Source organism: Equus asinus, chromosome 26 (genome assembly GCF_041296235.1).
Source record: "Equus asinus isolate D_3611 breed Donkey chromosome 26, EquAss-T2T_v2, whole genome shotgun sequence".
NCBI lineage: Eukaryota > Metazoa > Chordata > Mammalia > Perissodactyla > Equidae > Equus > Equus asinus.
This window is the reverse complement of record NC_091815.1, coordinates 24,302,529-24,322,537: the sequence shown is the minus strand read 5'-3', so window position 1 is coordinate 24,322,537 and position 20,009 is coordinate 24,302,529. Positions and strand designations below refer to the sequence as shown.

Sequence of the window (20,009 nt, the reverse complement as noted above, 5' to 3'; positions counted from 1 at the left end):
ACAGGAACAAATAAATACTATAACATAAAATAAGGTGATGAGCAGAGCTCGAAACGTGTCGCAGAATACATCCACTCAGCTATAAAAAGAATGCAGAAGATGCAAGACCCACCCGTCCCACTCCTAGGGTTTTACTCAAGAGAAATGAAAACACATATTCACAAAACGATTGTACAGGAATGTTCAAAGCAGTGGTTTTCATAACCACCCAAACCTGGAAACAACCCAAAATGTCTATCAAGTGGCGAAAAGATAAATACGTTGCGGTCCATCCCCCGTGGACCACTCTGGGCGATAAGGAAGGAGTTCTTGACAAGCAGGACAATGTGAGTGGATCGAGAATGTCTCGGGCTGGCGGACAGGAGCCAGACTCGAAAGGCTGCGTACAATGTGGCTTCATCAACACCGCGCTGGGAAAGGTAAACCTAACCTGTCGTGACCAGGAGCAGACTGGGCGTCGCCCGAAGCTGGGGATGGAGGGGAGGATGGCCAGGGGACGGCGGAAGCTGCGAGGGGCGGAAACGTTCTGTGTCTTGATTGCGGTGGCAGTTTCATGGGACGACATCTCTGTCAAAACTCATCAAAATGGTCCACTTTAAAAGGGTCCAGTTAGTTGTACGAAGTTGTATTTCAATGGAATTATATCAAAAGGTTTTTAAAAGGCAGTAGAATAAAGTATGGGCTTTCGTCAATAATAATGTATCAGCATTGGTTCATTAGTGGTAATGTACCATATTAAAGTGAGATCTTAATAATAGGGGAAACTGGGAGTGGGCTTTATAAGAAGTCTGTGTTATCTTTGCAGTTTTTCTGTAAATCTAAAATTCTTCCCAAAAATAAAGTTTATTTTTAAAAATGAAAAAAAAGGGGCATCGAGATGATATTATGCCCATGTTAATTTCTGCAAGAAAGAAAGGTTACGAACCCATCCATATCCTATGATAGTATTTTCATTAAAAGAAAAATCAAGGGCTATGAGGAAAAATATTAAAATGTTAGAAGTTTGAAGCTGTTAGGAACGGGACAGCCGGGAAGTTTCCGGTTCTACTTTATTTCCTTTTGCTTGGTTTGAATTTATTTTTTTTAACAACGAGTATGTTACTTTCTTCCCTGAAGTCAAATAAAGATAGTATCATTTTTTAAATTTGCTGAAAAGCAGCAGCAAAGATGGGGAGGGTGGTCTGGAAAGGGAGGAAGGGGCCGCTGCCCACGGAGCAAGGACCCCATAGGACAGAGGCCCATGCGGAGGTCAGAGAGCATCCTGTCTCTTCACACAAACGTGCAGGATCCGAGAGGAACTTGGGGCTCCCTGTGTCCTCTGTCCTCATCTCCCTCCACATTCCCCCTTGTTTATTCCTAGGGTTGCAATAAAAATTTAGCCAATAAAAATATAGGATACCCACTTAAAATCGAATTTCAGACAAACCTCAAGTCATTTTTTAGTATTTTTAGTAGCCATATTTGTGACATATTAAAAATGTATTTATTATTCATCTGATTAATATTATTCAAATTTAACTGTGCATCCTGGATTCTATCTGGCAATTGTACTCACTCCACACCAGCCACCCTGGACTCCTGGCTGTTTCTCAAACACACAGGCTCAGCCCTGCCTCAGGGCCTTTGCACCTGCTGGTCCCGCTGCCTGGATCACTCTTCTAGGTCTTTAGTTTGACTAATTCCCTGTCCTTTGGCTCAAATGTCACCTCCTCAGAGAGGCCTTCCCTGGAACCATATCTAAAGCAACTTTACCATCCCACACTCTAATTCCAGTGTATTTTCTTCACAGTGCTTATCACCATCTGGAATTATCATGTGATAGCATTTTTGTCTTCATAGTTTCTTCTCTACCTGCCCCAGTAGAATTTAAGCTTCACAAGGGCCAAAACGTCATCTTGGCTGCCACAGCATCCCCAGCAGGCGGATCATAGTAGGCACGTGCTTCCTTCATGCTTCTCGGTTGCAATCAACAGAAACCATTTCTGGCTGATTTGAGCCATGAAGGACTTTAGTAAATAAATTTTTTTTTTTTTTTGGTGAGGAAGATTGGCCTTGAGCTAACCTCTGTTGCCAATCTTCCTCTTTTGGCTTGAGGAAGATTGGCCCTGAGCTAACATCTGTACCAATCTTCTTCTATTTTGTATGTGGGATGCCACCACAGGGTGGCTTGATGAGCCGTGCTAGGTCCGCACCCAGGATCCGAACCCATGAACCCTGGGCCACCGAAGTGGAGCCCGTGCTTAATGACTACACCACCAGGCCGGCCCCTAAAGAAACGTTGGTTAATGAATGGAACCCAGAAATCTGCAGCTTCCCCCTTCTGGTCTCTCCACCAACCCCCAGCCAGCCCACAAGCTCTCCCCCGGGCCCCGCCACCCTTTCTGGGAGCACTCACCCCTGGCCTGCCAGGCAGGTGTCTGTGTAGCCCCCAAAAGCCTCGCTCAGCTTCGCCTCCCAGAAGCCGCAGGGTCTCCGTGCAACCTGTCACTTCCTGTGCTTGTGACACGTCACGGGTGTGGCAATCGGCCCTACGTGCCTGTCTCCTGTGTCCCCAGCAGTGGGAGCCCCGGGGGCTGGGCCTTGCCTTATCTGATTCACCTGATGGCTGTCATTCCTACTGTCTGTCACCTGCTCCCTCGGCCCCAGAAGCTGTGCTAAGCATTTTCCCTGCCTTTCCTCATTCATCCGACCAACGTTTATTGAGTAACTACTACGTATCCAGTACCGGGGCTGCCAGGTGAACAGAACTGGGGGAAACCCTGTGCCCTGGGAGCTCCCTTTCTCTGGGAGAAGATAAAGAATAAACAGTGGAACGTGTCTATATAGTAGGTCACAAAGTCAAAGTGCTCTTGAGGAAAATAAAGCAGAGAGAGGGGATGGGAGCTGGGGATGGGGAGGTGGGGATGCTGTTTTCAACAAAGTGGTCAGGGAAGGCCTCCCGGAAAGGTGAGATTTGAGCGAAGAGCTGAAGGAGGAGAGGAAGGAGCCGCGTGGGTACCTGGGGGCAGCATCTCCGGTGAAGGGACGGCCGGTGCCAACGTGGGAGGGTGGCCTGGTGGCGTGGAGGCCAGCGGGGCTGCGGTGGAGTGGGCGAGGGCGGGGAGGTGACAGGGCAGCGGGTGTGGGGTGGGCCACTGGGAGGACGATGGCTTTTATTCCGAGCGAGATGGAGCCACAGGAGGGCTCGAGCGGAGGAGGGACACGATCTGACTGACGCGGGTGTCCACCATCCCTTTGGCTGCGTGTGGGGAACAGACGGTGGGGCGGGGATAGGAGCAGCGGGGGGACCAGGCAGGAGGCCAGAGGCCAAGCGGACAGGACCAGGGTGGGGGCCTCACAGGTGGGAAGAGGGGACAAATTCTAGACAGATTTTAAAGATGAAGCCGACAGAGACCGGCCTGGTGGCGCAGTGGTTAAGTGCGCACGTTCCGCTTCAGGGGCCCAGGTTTCACCAGTTTGGATCCCAGGTGCGGACATGGCACCGCTTGCCAAGCCATGCTGTGGCAGGTGTCCCACATATAAAGTAGAGGAAGATGGGCACAGATGTTAGCTCAGGGCCAGTCTTCCTCAGCAAAAAGAGGAGGACTGGCAGTAGTTAGCTCAGGGCTAATCTTCCTCAAAAAAAAAAAAAAAAGATGAAGCCGACAGAATTTGCCAGTTCCCTGGATGTGGGACGTGAGAAAAAGAGATGTCGAGGACCACACCAACGCTCCCAACCTCCTCTAACCCCAAGGCAACCCCACAAAGGACAATCGTGCTTTTGTTACAGAGGAAGAAACAGAGGTTCAGAGAGGGCCAGCGGCTCCCCATCACACAGGAAGCGGCAGAGCTGAGAGAGGAGCCCGGTTTCTGTCTGGCTCCAGCACCCGCCGGCCTTTGCCCTCCAAGGACCCCACCGCCCAGGTTTGTTCACAGCCCCGTCCAGCCTGGGACAGGACATGCCGGGCTCGCACGGCGCCAGCTCCGTCTTTGGCCGCAGCACACGATGCATGACTTCCTGGCTGGTGACATCCCGGGCTTGATTCAGTCTCCAGGTCATTCCTTCATTCCTTGTCACCGTGTTGGGTAACTGTTGTGTTTCCCGGCCTGCCGTGAGCACCCACAGAGCCTGCCCGGGGCTGATTCCTCGCTGTCCCTGGTGTCGCCCGGCCAGAGCCTGGCACGTGCAACAAGTAGCCATTAAGCATCCGTCTCGGGCTGGAGCCAGGCCTGGGCACCGCCCTCCTGGGCTGATAGTCGGTCCAGTGGGGGAGCCAGTCCTGCCCCTAGACGGTGCCGGCCCAGAAGGGGCACCGGGAGGATGTGGGGGGAGCCTGGGCCCCAACCCAGCGCCAGAAGGGGTCTGGGAGGGCTCCATGGAGGTGGCAGACGGTGGATGAACAAGACGGCCTTGGTCTCCATCCTCACGCCGGCCCAGGGGGCACACTGACAATGAGCACGTTAACAAATCAATCCCGAGAGGATGGCAGGAGGCTGAGAGCTGGGAGTGAAGTGACAGAGGATGAGACGGAGGGCGGCTGGGGTCATTTCAGCTGGGGCCGGCAGGAAAGGCTGAGACCCGAGGCCGAGGAGGTACCAGCCCTGGGGAGCGGGGGAGAGGGCACAGGCCCTACAGGGGGAAAGCTGGTGTGTTCGAGGAACTGCAAGGAGCCGTGTGCCTTGGGTGGGGTGGGGGTGGGAACAGACGTGAGGAGCGGAAACTGCGCAGCACGATGGGGGCCTAGAGGCGAGGCCAGCCTCAGAGCTGCGACCTCACGGGCTTCCCCTGGGGAGCCCTCAGCCCTGGGGCCAGAGCCCCAGCCTTTGCCTAGGAGTCCAGGAGTCAGGTCATGGCCGCCACCAGCTCAGAGCCCTCCTGGGTCTCCACGTCACTCAGGATGAAGGGCAAGTCCTCCCTGTGGCCCACGAGGTCCCACACCATCCGCCCCCCGTCACCTCTCTGCCCTCATCCCGCTCCGCCTCTCACTCTCTGCTCCTGCTGCACGGGCCTCCTCATCAGCATCTGACTGGGCAGGTGTGTTTCTGTCTCAGGGCCTTTGCACGGGCTGTTCCTCTGCCTGGACCCCTCGGCCCATGTGGCTCCTCCCTCAGATCAAATGGCATCCTCTCCGTGAGGTCTCCCTGCCCATCCTCGTGAAAAGTGCAGCTGCCCCCTGGTTCTCCATCCCTCTTCCTTGCTGTTTCTGCGCGCAGATCACTATTTACGTTGTTATACATTTTATTGATTTATTGTGGTTGCTCTCTGATACTCTGGTTGGAACGTCAGCGCCACAAGGTCGGGGATCTCCGTCTTGTTCATGGCTGTCTCCCCGGTACCGAGCACAGGGCCTGGCACACAGTAGGTGCGCAATAAATAATCTTCGAGCCAATGAAAGGCGGAAGGCAGAGAGCGAGCTGGGAGGAAGAAAGGAAGGGGATAAGGGAAGAAAATGGCAGGTCTGGGAGCTCCTGAGGCTGGGCAGCCACCCCAGCTGGGAGGCAGGAGTGTTAACACTTCCCCGCTTCCAGGATAAGTCCGTGCCGAGCTGGGAAACTGAGGCACAAAGCTGGGACACTGGTTAGCACTCCTTAGGCCACTGGAGCCAGGCCTTGGGGTGGCACTGGGGGCTGGCCTAGGAGGAGAAAGTCACCGATGCCATCTGCTGGAGAGCGGTGTCGTGACGGCCGGGCCCACCCGAGACGCGGGGCTGGTGACGCCCCTGCCCCGGCAGCCGGAGGGGAGGCTGCCGGCAGCATCCCCAGCAGATGTGTGGAGTCCATGGAGCCACGGCAGAACCTTCTTTATTCCCGAGGCCCCCACGGGCATCCCGCCCAGGAGCACCGCGTGGGAGGGCGGCACCGGGCCACCCCAGACCTGCCCGGTGTCACTGTGCCTGCACCTTGTCCTCCCGGCACAGCCAGCCGGGACCCCCGCCTCTCCGGACACAGCTCCTTCAGGGCTGCCTCCACCCCACATGGGGCCTGCGGAGGGCAGAGGAGTCGAGGCCCGCCCCGACTTGCCACCCAGGCCCCAGCAGTGTCCAGTCACCCCAGCCAAGGTGGCGAGGCCCACGGTTCCTGATGAGAGCTGCGCCCATCCCTACAGGTACATCATCCGGCCAAGCAAAGGTCTCACCACCCAGATGTCATCCACGATCTTCCCGTCCTGCAAGGGACAAACACAGAGGCGGTAGGGAAGGCTGGAAACCCAGACTCTGGGGCTAGGTGGCCTGGGTTCAAATCCCAGCTCGGCCTCTGATGTGCTGTGTAACCTTGGGCAAATTGCTAGACCTCTCTGAGCCTTAGTTTTCCTCATCCGAAAAGTGGGGATGATAGTAATAGGACCTACATCCTAGACATTGTGGGAATTAAATGAGATATTTGGAAAGGGCTTAAAAGGGAGCCAAGCACATGGCAAAGACTGGGTCACTCTCCATGTGGCCTTAAGCTTGTGATGGGACTCTGAGCCTGCCTTCCATGTTCTGCAAACCAGGAAGAACTGAAGGAGATCGTACACACACAAGCCTGCCCCTGCTGCATGCACCACTCCATTAATGCTGGTTATTTATAAGAAAAAGAACACAGTTCTTTAGGGTCCGATCCCTGCTCTGCCACCCTCTGCCTGTGTGACCCTGGGAAAATTACTTCCCCTCTCTGAGCCTCAGTTCTCTCATCTGTAAAACGGAAAGAAAATCTGCCCCATGGGATTGTCATGGGGATTAAAGAGCTACTGAGTATAAAGCATCTTGCCCAGGGTCTGGGACACAACAGATGCTCAGTAAATCATAGTTACTGTCATCATTTTAAAATTACCAAAGGCCAAAATAAAGAAGGTGAGCCTTGATTATTTGGGTCCACAGAACCTCGAGCCACCCCTACCGCATACACATCATATTGTTTCCTTCTATCTGCCACCACCTGTGTTTTTCTTCTGCTTCATGTTGCCAAACACCTATAAAATCTGCCACGTTTTAGAAACTGTTCTAAGTGCTTTATATATAAGTCATTCAACTGCCATTTGATCCTGTGAGGTAGAAACTATTAACATCCCCATTTCACAGATGGGAAAACTGTGGCTCAGAGAGGTTGAGTAAGTTGCTCAAGGTCATCCAGCTGGTAAGCCGCAGAGGCAGGATTGGAACCCAGGATTCTGGCTCCAGAGCCCATGTTTGTAACCAGAATGCGCTGGGCCTGGTGACTCGGGCGGGTGACGGGGCCCCTCACTGACCTGGTCGTCGGACACCTGCTGGAGGTGGATGTGGGTCCCGTTGAGGATGTGGAGACGCGTGTACCCGTACTCTTTCACACGCAAGGCGCTCCAGGGCCGGGGGAAGAGGCTGAAGGGGGTGAGCCGCTCCTCACAGCCCTGCCGGGGAGAGTCACTCAGACACACGGCCAGCAGGGGCAGGGGCAGGACCCACGGGGGAGCAGAAGCGACCCGCCAGGCCAGGACCCGCCGCCTCCACTGAAGAGAAAGTCAGTTACGGCTTGAACTCCAGAATACTCACAATCCAGCGTTTTGACCCCACCAAGCTTCCTGTGCCCCGGGCCTTTGACTTCTAGAAAAGGGCACGGCTGTACCAGACTGTCCGTAAAAGCCCTGAGCTGGAAGCCCCCCGAATGCCCATCAGTGGGGTCGGGTAAATCAATCCTAGCGTAGGCAGCACGCTATACAGCAAGCAGGGAGACACAGAGAGACAGCAATCCACAGGACAGAAGACACCGGTGGGTGTCTATGCTGCTGCACAGCGGACCCTCCAAGAAAGCTTTTTACAATCACCCACGCCTGGCAGGAGAGAGAGGGCTCATCCTGGCGGCAGAAAGCCAGGCAACGTAAGCAGAGAGGCCAAGGGAGCCGGGAAATCAGCATTTTGCAGCCGCCACTGTAATGATGGACTGAAGCAAGAGTCGTCAACGGATGGGACAGCTCGTGGTGAAGGTTCGAGGAGAAGGACACTTGCATAGTCTCAAAGCATCTCTCCAGGGGACACTTGTTACTTCAAAGGAGAAGGGAGTAACCCAGGATGGAGAGGCCGGCAGACGCCACCCTGTAAGGGACCAACGTGGACATCCTCAGGAATGAGACGGACCCGCACCACATGACACGACGGGAAGCCGAGGGTTACAGGGGTTCAGAGAGCCCACGGGCCTGCTGGTCGGAGGCCCTGAGAAGAACACAGCCTCACTTCCGTGTGTTCTCACCAAAGATGAGCAACTTCAACCTAATCACGAGCAGACCTCAGACAAACCCAAACTGAGAGATACTCTTCAAAACGACTTTGCTGGACCCCTCAAAGTTTTCGAGGTCATGAAAAATGAAGAAAGAGTGGGGAAAGGTCTCTGACTCGAGGAAGCTGAAGAGACAAGACCTCGAAATAGAGTGTGTGATCTGAGACGAGCCTGGGCCGGGATGGAAAAGTTCTTTGATTTGATGTAAAGGACACGAATGGGACACCCGGCTGAACCCGAATGAACCTGCAGGTTAGATAACACTAGATGGTTAGTGTTAACTACTTGAATTCGATTCTTAAACTGTCGTGATTTTTGCAACTTTTCCATAAGTCTAAAATAATCTTAAAATTTAAAATTAAAGAAAAAAACCTGAATCTGGCCTGGCCCACTGGTGTACTGGTTAAGTTCATGCACTCTGCTTCAGCAGCCCAGGGTCCGCAAGTTCAGATCCCGGGCACAGACCTACACCACTCATCAGCCAGGCTGCGGTGGTAACCCACACACAAAATAGAGGAAGACTGGCACAGATGTTAGCTCAGGACCAATCTTCCTCACCAAAAAAAAAAAAAAAAAGAGAGAGAGAGAGAGAAAAGAAAAAAAACAAATCTGTGCTGAAGAAGTTCAGACTAGCCATCCGCTATGGGCCTGAGAAGCCATCTGGTACTGACGACAGTCTATTTCCTGCCGTGGGTGGTGGCTTCACAAGGGCACGCAATGCCAGGGCCCAGCCCTCAGAGATTCTGGGGTGTGTTCCAGGGAGAGCCCAGGTGTTGGAGTTTTAAAACCTCCCCAGGTGATTCTAACAGGCACCAAAGTTGAGAATCGCTAGGGTCAGAAGCACGATCCGAGTTCTTTTTTAAAAGTGGATGATACAGTAACACAGCTCTCTGGAGCCAGTTCCTTGTTTGTGTATGCAGACAACGTTCTCAAATGCCCCCAGAGCCATCCCAGCGGAAGCCCGCTCTCCTTGCAGAAGTGACTGAAGCCAAGGCCGCAGCAGGGAGCACAACAGGGTGATCCCAGAGCGCCTCGTGGCGCCCCGAAAAGTGAGGCGCTCACAAAATGACAGGGACACATCGAAGGGATGCAAGGGCCAAAGCCGCAGCAATCTGAGAGGCCACATAAACAACAGTACTGGATTACAGCCCAGAGAACAAAATCGCTGCCCATGTGGCCATCCTGGTATAAATCAACGACTAACTAACCAAATAAATGGGGCAGAAGGGACGACCCCCCCGCCCCCCGCAGGACGATTCTAATGAGTAAATCTAGGAGGAACGAGGGAAATAGAAAGCCCCCATTCCAGCCCCACAGTCACCACTGTCGCGGGCAAGACCCGCTGCAGAATCAAAAATGAGCAGGCAGAAGCTTGAGGGGAAATAGGACATTTGCATGATCGAAAAGTATCTCCCCCAAGATATTTATCAACTATATAGAGAAATATGATAATTGTGTCGGAGGAACCCAGCAGACACCTCTGTAATAGGTGATTCAGAGAAACATCCAGAGACACATCAACGTCACGCACCCCTGACGCCCTGAGTAGGGTGCCCAGAGAGGGACACCACTGCAGCGATTGTCTTGCCCTAAATGCATAACCCGAAGGTCAGCGTGGGAAAACTCGAGGCAAACCCAGATTGAGGGGTATTCTATAAAGCAGTTGGCCTGGAGTCTTCAGAAGTCTGAAGGAGGAAGGACAAGGAGAGACTGAGGAGGTGCCACGGGTCGGAGGGGATCGAGCAGAAACAAAACTGAACACGATGCCGGAACCCGAGCAGAGAGCGGTCCTTAGCGAGAAGGCTGGTGGCGCGACAATAAAGGCTGGAGTTCAGTTGCCAGTGTCATCATCATCGGCCGTCTGCCCCCGGACCCATCCCGGGGACCTGGGCAAGCCCCCGACCCCTGCCACGTGTCAAACCTGAGATTCTGAACGAGTATCTCACGGTCTGAGACTCTGTTTCCGCATCTGTACAATGGGCTCATTACTAGGGGACCTAAGCTTTAGGGTCGAGAGTCAGGGGGAGCAACTGTCTAAGGCAGGCGGCTCCCAGGCTGGTACCAGTTCAGCCCCAGTAAATAGCAAGAGGAGAGAAGCTGGAGGCCCCTTCCCGCCCTGCTCACGGCAGATCCTGTGATGATGTGGACGGGGCCTCGAGGGTTGGTGTAGGGCTTCTCTTGGCTCCCGTTAAATACCTGGAGAAGGGACAAGGGCGAGGGGGGGCGTCACACCAGGCCACGCCCTCGGTTCTGACCGGGGGTCCACGGACACCAGCCAGCAGGCCCTCCACCCGCCCTGAGCCTCACCTGGTAGTTGTAAATCGGCCACAGCCGCTCGTACGAGTGCTCGTGAGCCCACAGCTGCAGGTCGACCCCTGAGACAGAGCAAGTGGGGGTCAGGCCCCTGAATCCAGGAGAGATGGGGGTGGACCTGGGGCTGGGGCGTGCCCCCCGGGCCACTCACCGTATTTGTAGAAAAGATCCTCCAGCCCGTAGAACCGGCCGCGGAGGCCCTTGCGAACCTGGGCAGGGCGAGCAAGGGGGGGCAGGGTGACTCGGGCCGGCCCCTCACGTGGCTGTCAGCACCCCCCCCCCCCCCGCCCAGGGCCGGGGTCCTCACCTTGCTCTCGTGCCACGTGCAGTCATCCAAATCAGCGTTGGAGCAGTACATCGGCCGGTGGCCCATGGTGATGATCCATGGCCGGGCCGCCCGGTTCTGGTTGGCCTTCTAGAGAGGAGGGCCCAGAGTGAGGGGCAGGGTGGAGGGAAGGGGAGGGGAGGCGGGTCCAAGAGACGGAAGGGGCCCTCCACCCAGGTTACCTGGAGGTCGCTCTCCAGCCAGTGAAACTGTTTTTCTACCAGGTGGCGGCCGTAATGGAGGAAGAAATAGACCTCGGTGGAGAAGGAGATGATGTGGGCGGGGCCCAGATCCCAGCTGGAGGGGTCAAAGGGCAGGGGTCAGAGATGAGGTCTCCTCTGCATCTCCCATCCTTCAGGGGAGGGAGGCCGGGCCTCCAGGTCCCCCAGATTACCTGTACCACAGGCCTTCGCTGTCCCCCGGCATATTGAAGCGAGCCTTGTAGTTAGAGAAGTTGCTGGATAAAAGGAAGGAAAAGGTCAGGGGAGGGTCTGGGTGCCTGGGTCCCACCCCCGCCTCCCCACTGCCTGGCAGAGTCCGACTCCCGGCCCTCCCCTCCCCTCCCCTCCTCTCACTGTCATGCATGAGCTGCTGCAGCATGAGGGAGTAAGGCAGGACACTGAGCAGGACACGTCTGTCCTCAAGGGCCTGGCTCCCGCCCACCCTGAAGCCCTCAGCCCTCACTAGCGTTCCTCGTGATTCCCGGGGCACGTCATATACGGCAGGCTGGCGGCCACGGGTTCGATGAGCCGCATGAACCTGTCCCCGATGCGGGCGTTGTCCTGATCCATGTTGTAGGCAAAGTCTCCTGGGGGGCGGGGGGCAGGGAGACAGTGAGGACCCAGACCCGGCTCTGCTCTCACCAGATTTGAGAGACCCGGTGGCTCAGGTGTGCGCTGTGCCAGCCCCGGCTCCTGATCTGTCCCGGTTCTCTGATCCCTACCTCACATCCACCATGTGTGCACTTGGAACGGTCTCCTGAACCTCTGGTCCCCGAGACCCCCGCAGGACCATGCTGGGCTCCTGTGCTCTCATCACACCAGCCCCCACCTCCCCCGCCACCTTGTCCCCTCCCAGAGCAGGACCACGTTAAGACTGACAGGTCTGGTACTGGTTTTGTACCAGGCACAGTTCCAAATGCTCTCCATGCTTGACCGCCTGAATCTTTAAAACACCCTTCTGAGCTGGATGCGATTACTGTCTCCATTTCAGATGGGGAAACTGAAGCTCAGAGAGGGTGAGTGCTTGCTCAAGGTCACAGAGCCCGTCAGTGAAGATCTAGGAGTCAAACTCTGGGAGTCCGATTCCAGAGTCAGCTTAATCCCCAGCCCCCCTCTGGCTCCCTGTGCACTCAGACCGTGACAGTCATGATACCAACTGACACTTGGGGAGCACGGACGGCATGCCAGGCAATGTCAACCTGTAGATCATCATAGCAGTCTTGTGAATTCAGAACTAGTCTTAGCTCCGATAATAATCATATAGAAAGCCCACGCCCATCGCTCCAGGGGTCGCAGTTAGGATTTTAACCAGAGCGGGCACAGACACCGTCTCCACGGCCAGTCTCAGCCCCCGTCCCTCCAGAACCACGCCAGCCCCAGCCCCATCCCCTCCACGGTCTTAGTGTTGCCGCCCCCCCCAGCCCCCTCCCATCCCTCCAGGCGCACCCTTGCCGATGCCTCACCCACATGGAGAACAGCATCGTACATGCCCTGCTGGGTGTCCCTGCGCAGACGGGGTAGGGCCTTTGGGTTGTCAGCCCCCAGGTCCCCATACACAGCCAGACGGGGGCTCCAGTGAGGCCCATTCTTTAGGGCCCTGAAGCGGAACCGACGGCTCCAGCCCTGAGCGCTGCCACAGCGGTAAACTGAGGGAGAAGGAAACGGCTGTGGTCAGCGGGGGGCCCCTCAGGATGTCTCCTCCACCCTCGTCCATCTTCAGTGGGCTGGGGGAGGGGGTGGGAATCGAGTGGGTCTGACCCATGCTCCCTCTGTCCACCTCGCCCCTGGGCCCCAGTGCCTTCCGTTCTCCTCCCGGGGTCTCCTACAATAGGCTTGCAGATAAGCAGAGGCCTTACCAGCCCAGCCTGAGCCACCTGCAGGTGGGAGCTTCCTGCCCATATGCTGCTCCTCTTCCCGCTCCCCCCTTGACACCACCTCAGCCCCGGACCCTGCTCACCATACTGGACCCCGGGCAGCAGCCCCCGCAGCGTCACTCGGTGTATGTAGAGCTTCCGCCGGAGAATGCCCCCGTCCACAAAGGGGCTGAAGGTGCCCTGGGCCCGGAGGGGCAGGGGCCCCGAGGGCTGCAGCCCGAACTGCACTTCAGAGGGCGTGGGGACCCATGTGGTCCAGGTGACAGTCATGGAGCCCGGCTCATCTGGGGAGACAGGAACACAGGGGGCCACGCAGTGAGGGCTGGGCAGGGCAGGGCAGGGAGGGATGTGTAGGGACAGGGAGGGGCTCTTGAACATGGAGGAGCTAAGGATGCAGGTTCTGGAGCTTCCCAAGTTCAACCCAGCTCTGCCACTTCCAAGCTGTGCTTTCCTTGGGCAAGTTGCTTCACCTCTCTGAGCCTCAGTTTCCTCATCTGTAAAACGGAGTAATAATATCTACCCCATGGGGTCCTTATGAGGCTTAGATGAATAAACTACTTGAGACAGCGCCTAGTACAGTGAAGGTTATATGAGTGAATGAGTATTATTATGAATTCATGATTTACCGTGCACAGGCCCTGTGCCGAACATTTTACAGGCATACTGTTTATGGGTTGTAAACTCAGGTGTCCAGAGGCCAGCTAGAGCGTATAAACGGGGACAAGGGCCGGCTGTAAGGAGTAAGGCAGCAAGAAGTTGTGGAGTGTGTGCAGACGGCAGACCCTGCCCTATCTAAACAGGACAGCCAGCACTCAGCCCCGGTGACAGCTGCCATGCAGGAGGCGGGCCCAGTGCCACCAAATCTGTCAATTTCTAAGGTAACATTTTCCACCATGGTTTTTATGTCCCAGGAGCACATATAGATATACAAATCCAGACTTTTAAGCAATAGCTCCAAATTTGTAAATGTGAGCAACAAAATCAAAGTTTTAAAAATCCCATGTGGGCTTGTGTAATGTGAAGAGCATGACTGCTTCCTCCAGCAGCGTGAGGATGCAGGTGCACACAGTTACCCATTGCAGCGCTGTTTGTAACTGCAAAATATCGAAAACAATCGAAATGCATAGGAGAGTGACCGAGTAAGTTATATAGCATCCGTACAATGGAGCACCATACAGCTGTGACAAAGAAAGAGGACAAGCTCTAGGAACTGGTAGAGAACGATGTCCGGGACGTACAGGTAAATAGAAAAGGCAAGGACACAAGAGTATCCAGAGTCAGCTGCTCTTCATTAAGAGGATATAAGAAAATATCCCGGCATCACTCATTCGCACAAAAGAAACGCAAGCAGGATACACCAGAAACTAAAGAGATGGATTACTGACATGCCGTGGACGGGAAAGGAGTAGAAAAGAGGGAATGGGGATGGAGCAGCAGGAATTAGGAGGGAGAGCACCGCTCTGAGTCTTTTCTGTATAAATCTGACTCTTAGAACTATGGTCGTATTTCATATTTCCTTCACACACCCCCAAAAATAAACTAACAAGCAAAACCACCCAGGATATGGGAGAAGCCACTGTGGAATAGAAACACTAACAAATGAATGTCACTGTATCAAAAGATGAATAATGTAACACACTGAAGGGGTGAGGAAGAAAAGTAACCGCGGGGGAAGCCGAATCTCGACTCAGCATGGCTGTACAGGAATACCATCTCTAGAAAGTGTCCCTCGCAGGGAGACGACAGACAGTTCTGACGCTGCTTTATGCCTCTGCGAGCACTGAACAGATAAGTAAGTACATTGTAGACCGTGCGAGCTAGGTTTCTCAATGTTGGAGAAAGAAGCTACAAATAAGGAAAGAAGAAGGTCAAAATAAACCTTTGCTGTTGGACTGAAATTGGAGATATCATTATGACCTCGTGGTATTTCATATGTATGCACGCAGACGCAGAAATAGAGATGTGTGCATATGTGTGTCAACACACACACGCATATTGCTAAGCTCTGGTTGTGAGCAGACCTAGAAGCAATGACACCTCAGTAGCCATGAGCGCAGCTAGAGGTCAGATCTTGTTGTCTAAACACCCATCCGCCTGTGAAAGGAACCAGGGCTCCCGGGAGGAGTGGTTGATTCCAGACACGGGGCAAGAGATACACAAGAGGAGCCTGGGGTAATTTGTGGTGCCAGAAAGTGCAGAAGTGCTCAAAAAAAGGATAGGGGTTTGTTGGAACAACAAGAAGCCAGTCTGAATGAATTCCAAAAGATCAAATGTGGGATGATTTGAGCCATAAAATACATAACAATTGTATCGGATTTTAACCCATGGAATAAAAGAAATATCCGTGAGTCCGTAGCGATATAAATAAATAATTGAACAAATAAACAAGTGGAAGGGGGAGGGACAGCCCTTCCTTACAGTAAAATTTTCGATCAGACGGAGAGAGGGAATTACAAACTTACAAAATTACAATTAGGCAAACACCACGCTAATAATTGTTGCAGACGAGATCCACCAATGGATGCTAAAATTAGTGGGCAAAAGTTTCAGGAGAAACATGATTTGCATAGTCTCAAGGAGTCTCCCCCAAGGTATTTACTAACTGCAAAGGAAAGAATAATGACTTTACAGTGGGGAAACCCAGGAGGCACCGTTTGAACCAAGCAACGAAGGTCAACATCACCAGTAACAGCAACAAGCCACGTCAGCATCGGAAACTCCATACCACGCACTGAGGAGGAAACAACAGCGCATCTGCGACAGTCTGGCCGGAAAAATATGTAACTTAATTCCAATCATGAGAAAAAGTCAGACAAACCCAAAAGGAGGGATAGCCTACGAAATAACCATTCAGTCCTCAAAAATGTCAAGATCATGAAAGAGAAGGAAAGCCTGAGAACCTGGCCGATTGGAGGAGACGGAGGAGACACGAGCAGTAAACGCAAGACTGGATCCTGGAACAGAAAAAGGACATTATGGAAAACTGGTGCAATTCAGGTGAAGTCTGTAGGTTGGCTCAGAGCATTGCACCAATGTTAATCTCCTTGTTTCAGTACTTGGACCAGGGTCACATAAGATGCTAACGCGAGGGGAAACAGGGGGAGGGGGGACGTGAGAATTTTGTCATATTTTTGCAAATTTTCTGTTAAATCTAAAATTAGGACAAAATTTAACATTTTGAAAACAAATATCATGGGCTCTTGAGCCAGCCTGCCTGGGTTCAGATTCCAGACTGTGGGACCTGGGGTCAGACTCTTCTTCACTAGGGGCCTCAGTTTACTCTTTTCATAAAATGGGAGGAGCAATAGTGCTGACAGCTGAGGGTCCAATATGGTTTAAGTGGGTCATCCATCTGAAACACTTAGTAAGAGCATATTTGCTAATATTACTGTGTAGGCCAAACAAGGGGCAGCTGTGACACAATGGATTTTCACAGCAGCACCAAGAGGTGGTTTTGGTGTTTTTTTTTTTTTTTTTTTTTGGTGAGGAGGATTTGCCCTGAGCTAACATCTGTGCCAATCTTCCTCTACTTTGTATGTGGGGTACCACCACAGCATGGCTTGATGAGCAGTGTGTAGGTCCACGCCAGGGACCCTAACATAAGAACCCCAGGCCCCCAAAGCAGAGTGTGGGAACTTAACCACTACGACACCTGGCTGGCTCAGGGCCAATCTTCCTCACCAAAAAAGAAAAGAAAGGAAAAGGAATGGCCACAATTACCTGAAACTCCTATTAAAATCCTCCTCCTTGTTTCAACCACACGTCTGTGTGAGACCAAACTTTCTTCACACACATCATCCAAAGCAACAAATCAAAACAGATGGAAGCAGAGCAGATGTGCTGAGAAGCCGGCTGTCTCCTATTCAGCCAGACATTAGAGACTTAAAAAGATGTAAATCCATGCCACTCTTCTTACTGAATTCCTTTTCTTCTGTAAAGTATAATTATTTTTCATGAAAAATGTCATTTACTTTAATACAGAATGAGTTCCTTATTGTTCATTTTAAATGACAGTATTTTTAAAGGCCTCAGTCTTAATTTCTAACACGGCAAATATTGATGGATGGAACTCACAGAAACCAAAGCCCGTGGAGGCTCTCGATAATTTTCCGCAGCACAAAAGGGTCCCAAGACAAAAAAACGTGTTAGAACCAACTGCTACACACCAAGCTCCATTTTGCCACTTCACGGGTAATGTCTCATTTACTCCTCAGCAGGTCACACTAACATTACCCCATTGTCCAGACGAGGAGGATGGGGCCAGAGAGGTTAAGCCACTTGCCCAAGGTCACACAGCAGGGAAGTAGCAAAGCAGGGATTCAAGCCCAGGAAGCCTGGGTGCAGGGGGTCCAGAGTCTGAGGTCTCACCCCCGCAGTGCACCACGCCTTCTTGATCCAGGATCAGGAGGCCGCCTTGTGGGGCTACAATGAGCAGCGACACATGAGCAAGGGCAACAGCAGCCCCCTCTGGAGAGTGCTTACGATGGGCTGGGCACCGGAATCATTTCCCACACAGCCAGACGCACCGCTGCCTATCATCCCCATTTAACAGAGGTGGCCAGCTGAGGCCCAGGAAGAACAAGGCACCGGCCTAGGGCCCCAAGGCCATGGGGGGTGGGGGGCGGATTCCTGAGACCCCGGCCAACTGGGCCTCGCTGGGAAACAGCCCAGCAGGGGTCACAGACACTTACCTAGGTAGGACAGGTGGACTTGCTCGGGGGCAGCGCTGGGAGCCTTCGGGGTACCCTGGATTCCCAGGGAGCAGAAGAGGAGCAGACAGCAGCAGGACCAGCAGGGACGAAGGACGTGCATGGTAAGGGGATGGCGGGGGCAGAGAGGGGAAGGGGAGGGGTCCGGAGAAGGTCAGATTCCCTCAGGAGCAGCAGGAGCAGCAGGAGCGGCTGGGAGGATGGGGAATGCAGGGGGATGAGGCAGTGCCACGAGGTGGGATAGCAGGGAGGTCTTCGAGGGGCTGGTTATGCGGATGCTGGAGAGAAAAATCTGACGATCACCACGGAGCGGCAGATGCCGTCTGAGGCTCACTGGGCGCTCAGCGCTCTGCAGAGATGAATTCACAGGAGCCTCCCAGCATTCCTGTGTGCGGTGGCCGCTGTGATCATCACCCCAAATCACCCATGAGGAAAATGAGCAACCCAGTGATTCAGCCGCACAGCTGGCATGTGATGGAGCCAGGATTGGTACCCAGGGGTCCCAACTCCAGAGTCCTTGCTCTTAACGATGCTCACTCGCAGTGAAAGAGGTTTGGGAGTGGGGAGGGGGGAGTTGGGGGGGGGGGCTCCGTGTACAAACTTGCCTTTAGCAACCCCGTCCCCGGCATTCCATTCTGCTCTTAGTAACCCCCGTTTCTTCTGCCTTTTTCCCTAGATCCCCAGCATTCCATTCTGCCCTCAGAGACCTCATCACTGTACTCCATCCTCCAGATTTCCATTTGGTCTTAGTGACTCCAGTCCCCAGAATTCCATCCTACCTGGAGATGCCCTCTCTCCCCTTCGCCCCCCCCGTCCCCTCCCCAGGATCCCATCCTGCCTTTAGTAACTCCAACCCCGCCCCAATCTCCACCTGTCTCCCCCAGCCCTGCACCTGCATACCATTCCCCTTCTCCCTGGCCCTTCCCGCCCGCTCCAGCTCCCCGAGGACCTGCTGGGGAGCAGAGCCGGGCCGGGATCGTCAGCCCGGAGGTCGGGAGCTGGGGCGGGGGGCGCCCTCCCGGTCCCCGGCTCACCCTCGGGGGCGCCACCTGCCCGCGCGCGTCTCCGGCCACCGCTGCGGCGGCGGTATTTATGAGCTTGCAGGTGCCAGGCATCCCGCCGCCCACAGCCGTCCCAGCCCCGGAATAGCCTGCCTTCTCCAGGTGACGGGCTCCCCAGACAGCCGGGGCCCCGGGTCCCACAGGTCCGGCCGGTCTTGGCCGCCCCACGCGCCCCCCCCCACCCCCACCCCCACCCCCAGGGCGGAGCCTGAGCAGGGGGACCCAGGAAGGTCGGTGCGCCGCCGCCGCCGCCATCTCCAAGCTGGCCACCAGGTGAGCGCCTGGACAGGTGAGTCTGCGCTCGTCCCCCAGGCGCCCCACCCCGCAGCTGCGAAGCCCCCAGGCCACGGACGCCGGCCCCCAGGGATCCCGCGGTACCCAGGTGTGCTGGCGCCAGCGCCCGCGACCCGGGGAATCCCCCGTCTCTTCCCGCCAAGCCGGCTGCATCTGCCTCGCAAGTCCTTCCGCCTTCTTCTGTCTCCAAGCTTAGCCCACCGCGTCCTCCCCTGACTCCCGGGCACGCTGTAAACAAAATCAAAATCCACGGCTGCCAGTGCCGCTTCTGAGCTGTGCGCCGTAGGCGGGTCACTTGACCTCGCTGGGCCTCGGTTTTTTCACCTGCCAAAAGAAGGTGGTAATAGTACGAACCTATGGGCCGTTGTGAGGATTAAACAAGTTGATGCAGGAAATGTCGTGCTGAGAACACAGCCTGGCCAGAGTGAGGGCTGGGTAAGTATCAGCTGTTATTTTGTTTGTTATTAATGCCCGAGCTCCAGAAATGGCCCTGGGGTCTAGGTGGGAGCAAGTGAGAAGTTCCCCTGGAACCCTCATGAGCTGTTTGAAGGTGGTGAGTGGCTTGCCACAAAATGTGCTGGGGGCTTCCCGGAGCAGCAGGAAAAGTCTGCAGGTCCAGATTTTCAGTTGTTCCCCCTTCCTGTCTGCAAAGAAAGTGACTCGCTGACTTGACTTTGTAAATTCGAAGGACAGCGGTGTCTGCAGGCTCGGGACACTGATTCAGAGACGGATCCTGAGGGTGAGGGGGTTCAAGAGGGGTCTTGCAGTGTTTGGACTTTTCCCCACATTCCCGAGTCTCTGTCACAGCTTAAAATGTAATAGAAAGCAACGCTCTTAGCCAGACTCAAACGCCTTCCAGACTGCCCCACCCTCACCCACCAGCATCGATTGTAACGTCTCCTTAGTTTTAGTTTTTCTGGTGATCTTCCAGAATCTGAGGTTCTTAACCGTTTTTATGCTAAAGATACCTATGGGAGGCTGGTGAAGCCCATCTCAAAATCCTA

General features: G+C 54.4%; 1 protein-coding gene across 2 annotated transcripts; it reads right to left on the bottom strand.

Annotated features, from left to right (window-relative positions):
- Positions 1-5,209: 5,209 nt before the first annotated feature.
- Positions 5,210-19,311, bottom strand: ACP7 (acid phosphatase 7, tartrate resistant (putative)). 2 transcript variants are annotated; one of them, XM_014848697.3, is made up of 13 exons: positions 19,090-19,311; positions 17,633-17,928; positions 13,025-13,225; positions 12,531-12,713; positions 11,531-11,654; positions 11,241-11,303; positions 11,029-11,143; positions 10,829-10,936; positions 10,673-10,730; positions 10,516-10,583; positions 10,333-10,404; positions 7,208-7,345; positions 5,210-6,145 (listed from the first exon to the last, which is right to left on the bottom strand). In XM_014848697.3, exons 2-13 carry the CDS (start codon positions 17,751-17,753, stop codon positions 6,080-6,082), a joined length of 1,317 nt encoding a protein of 438 aa, XP_014704183.1. In that variant the 5' UTR covers positions 17,754-17,928; positions 19,090-19,311; the 3' UTR covers positions 5,210-6,079. The 2 variants fall into 2 exon arrangements, with proteins under 2 accessions (XP_014704183.1, XP_044616293.1); XM_044760358.2 differs by lacking the exon at positions 19,090-19,311 and adding an exon at positions 18,685-18,888.
- Positions 19,312-20,009: the final 698 nt, after the last annotated feature.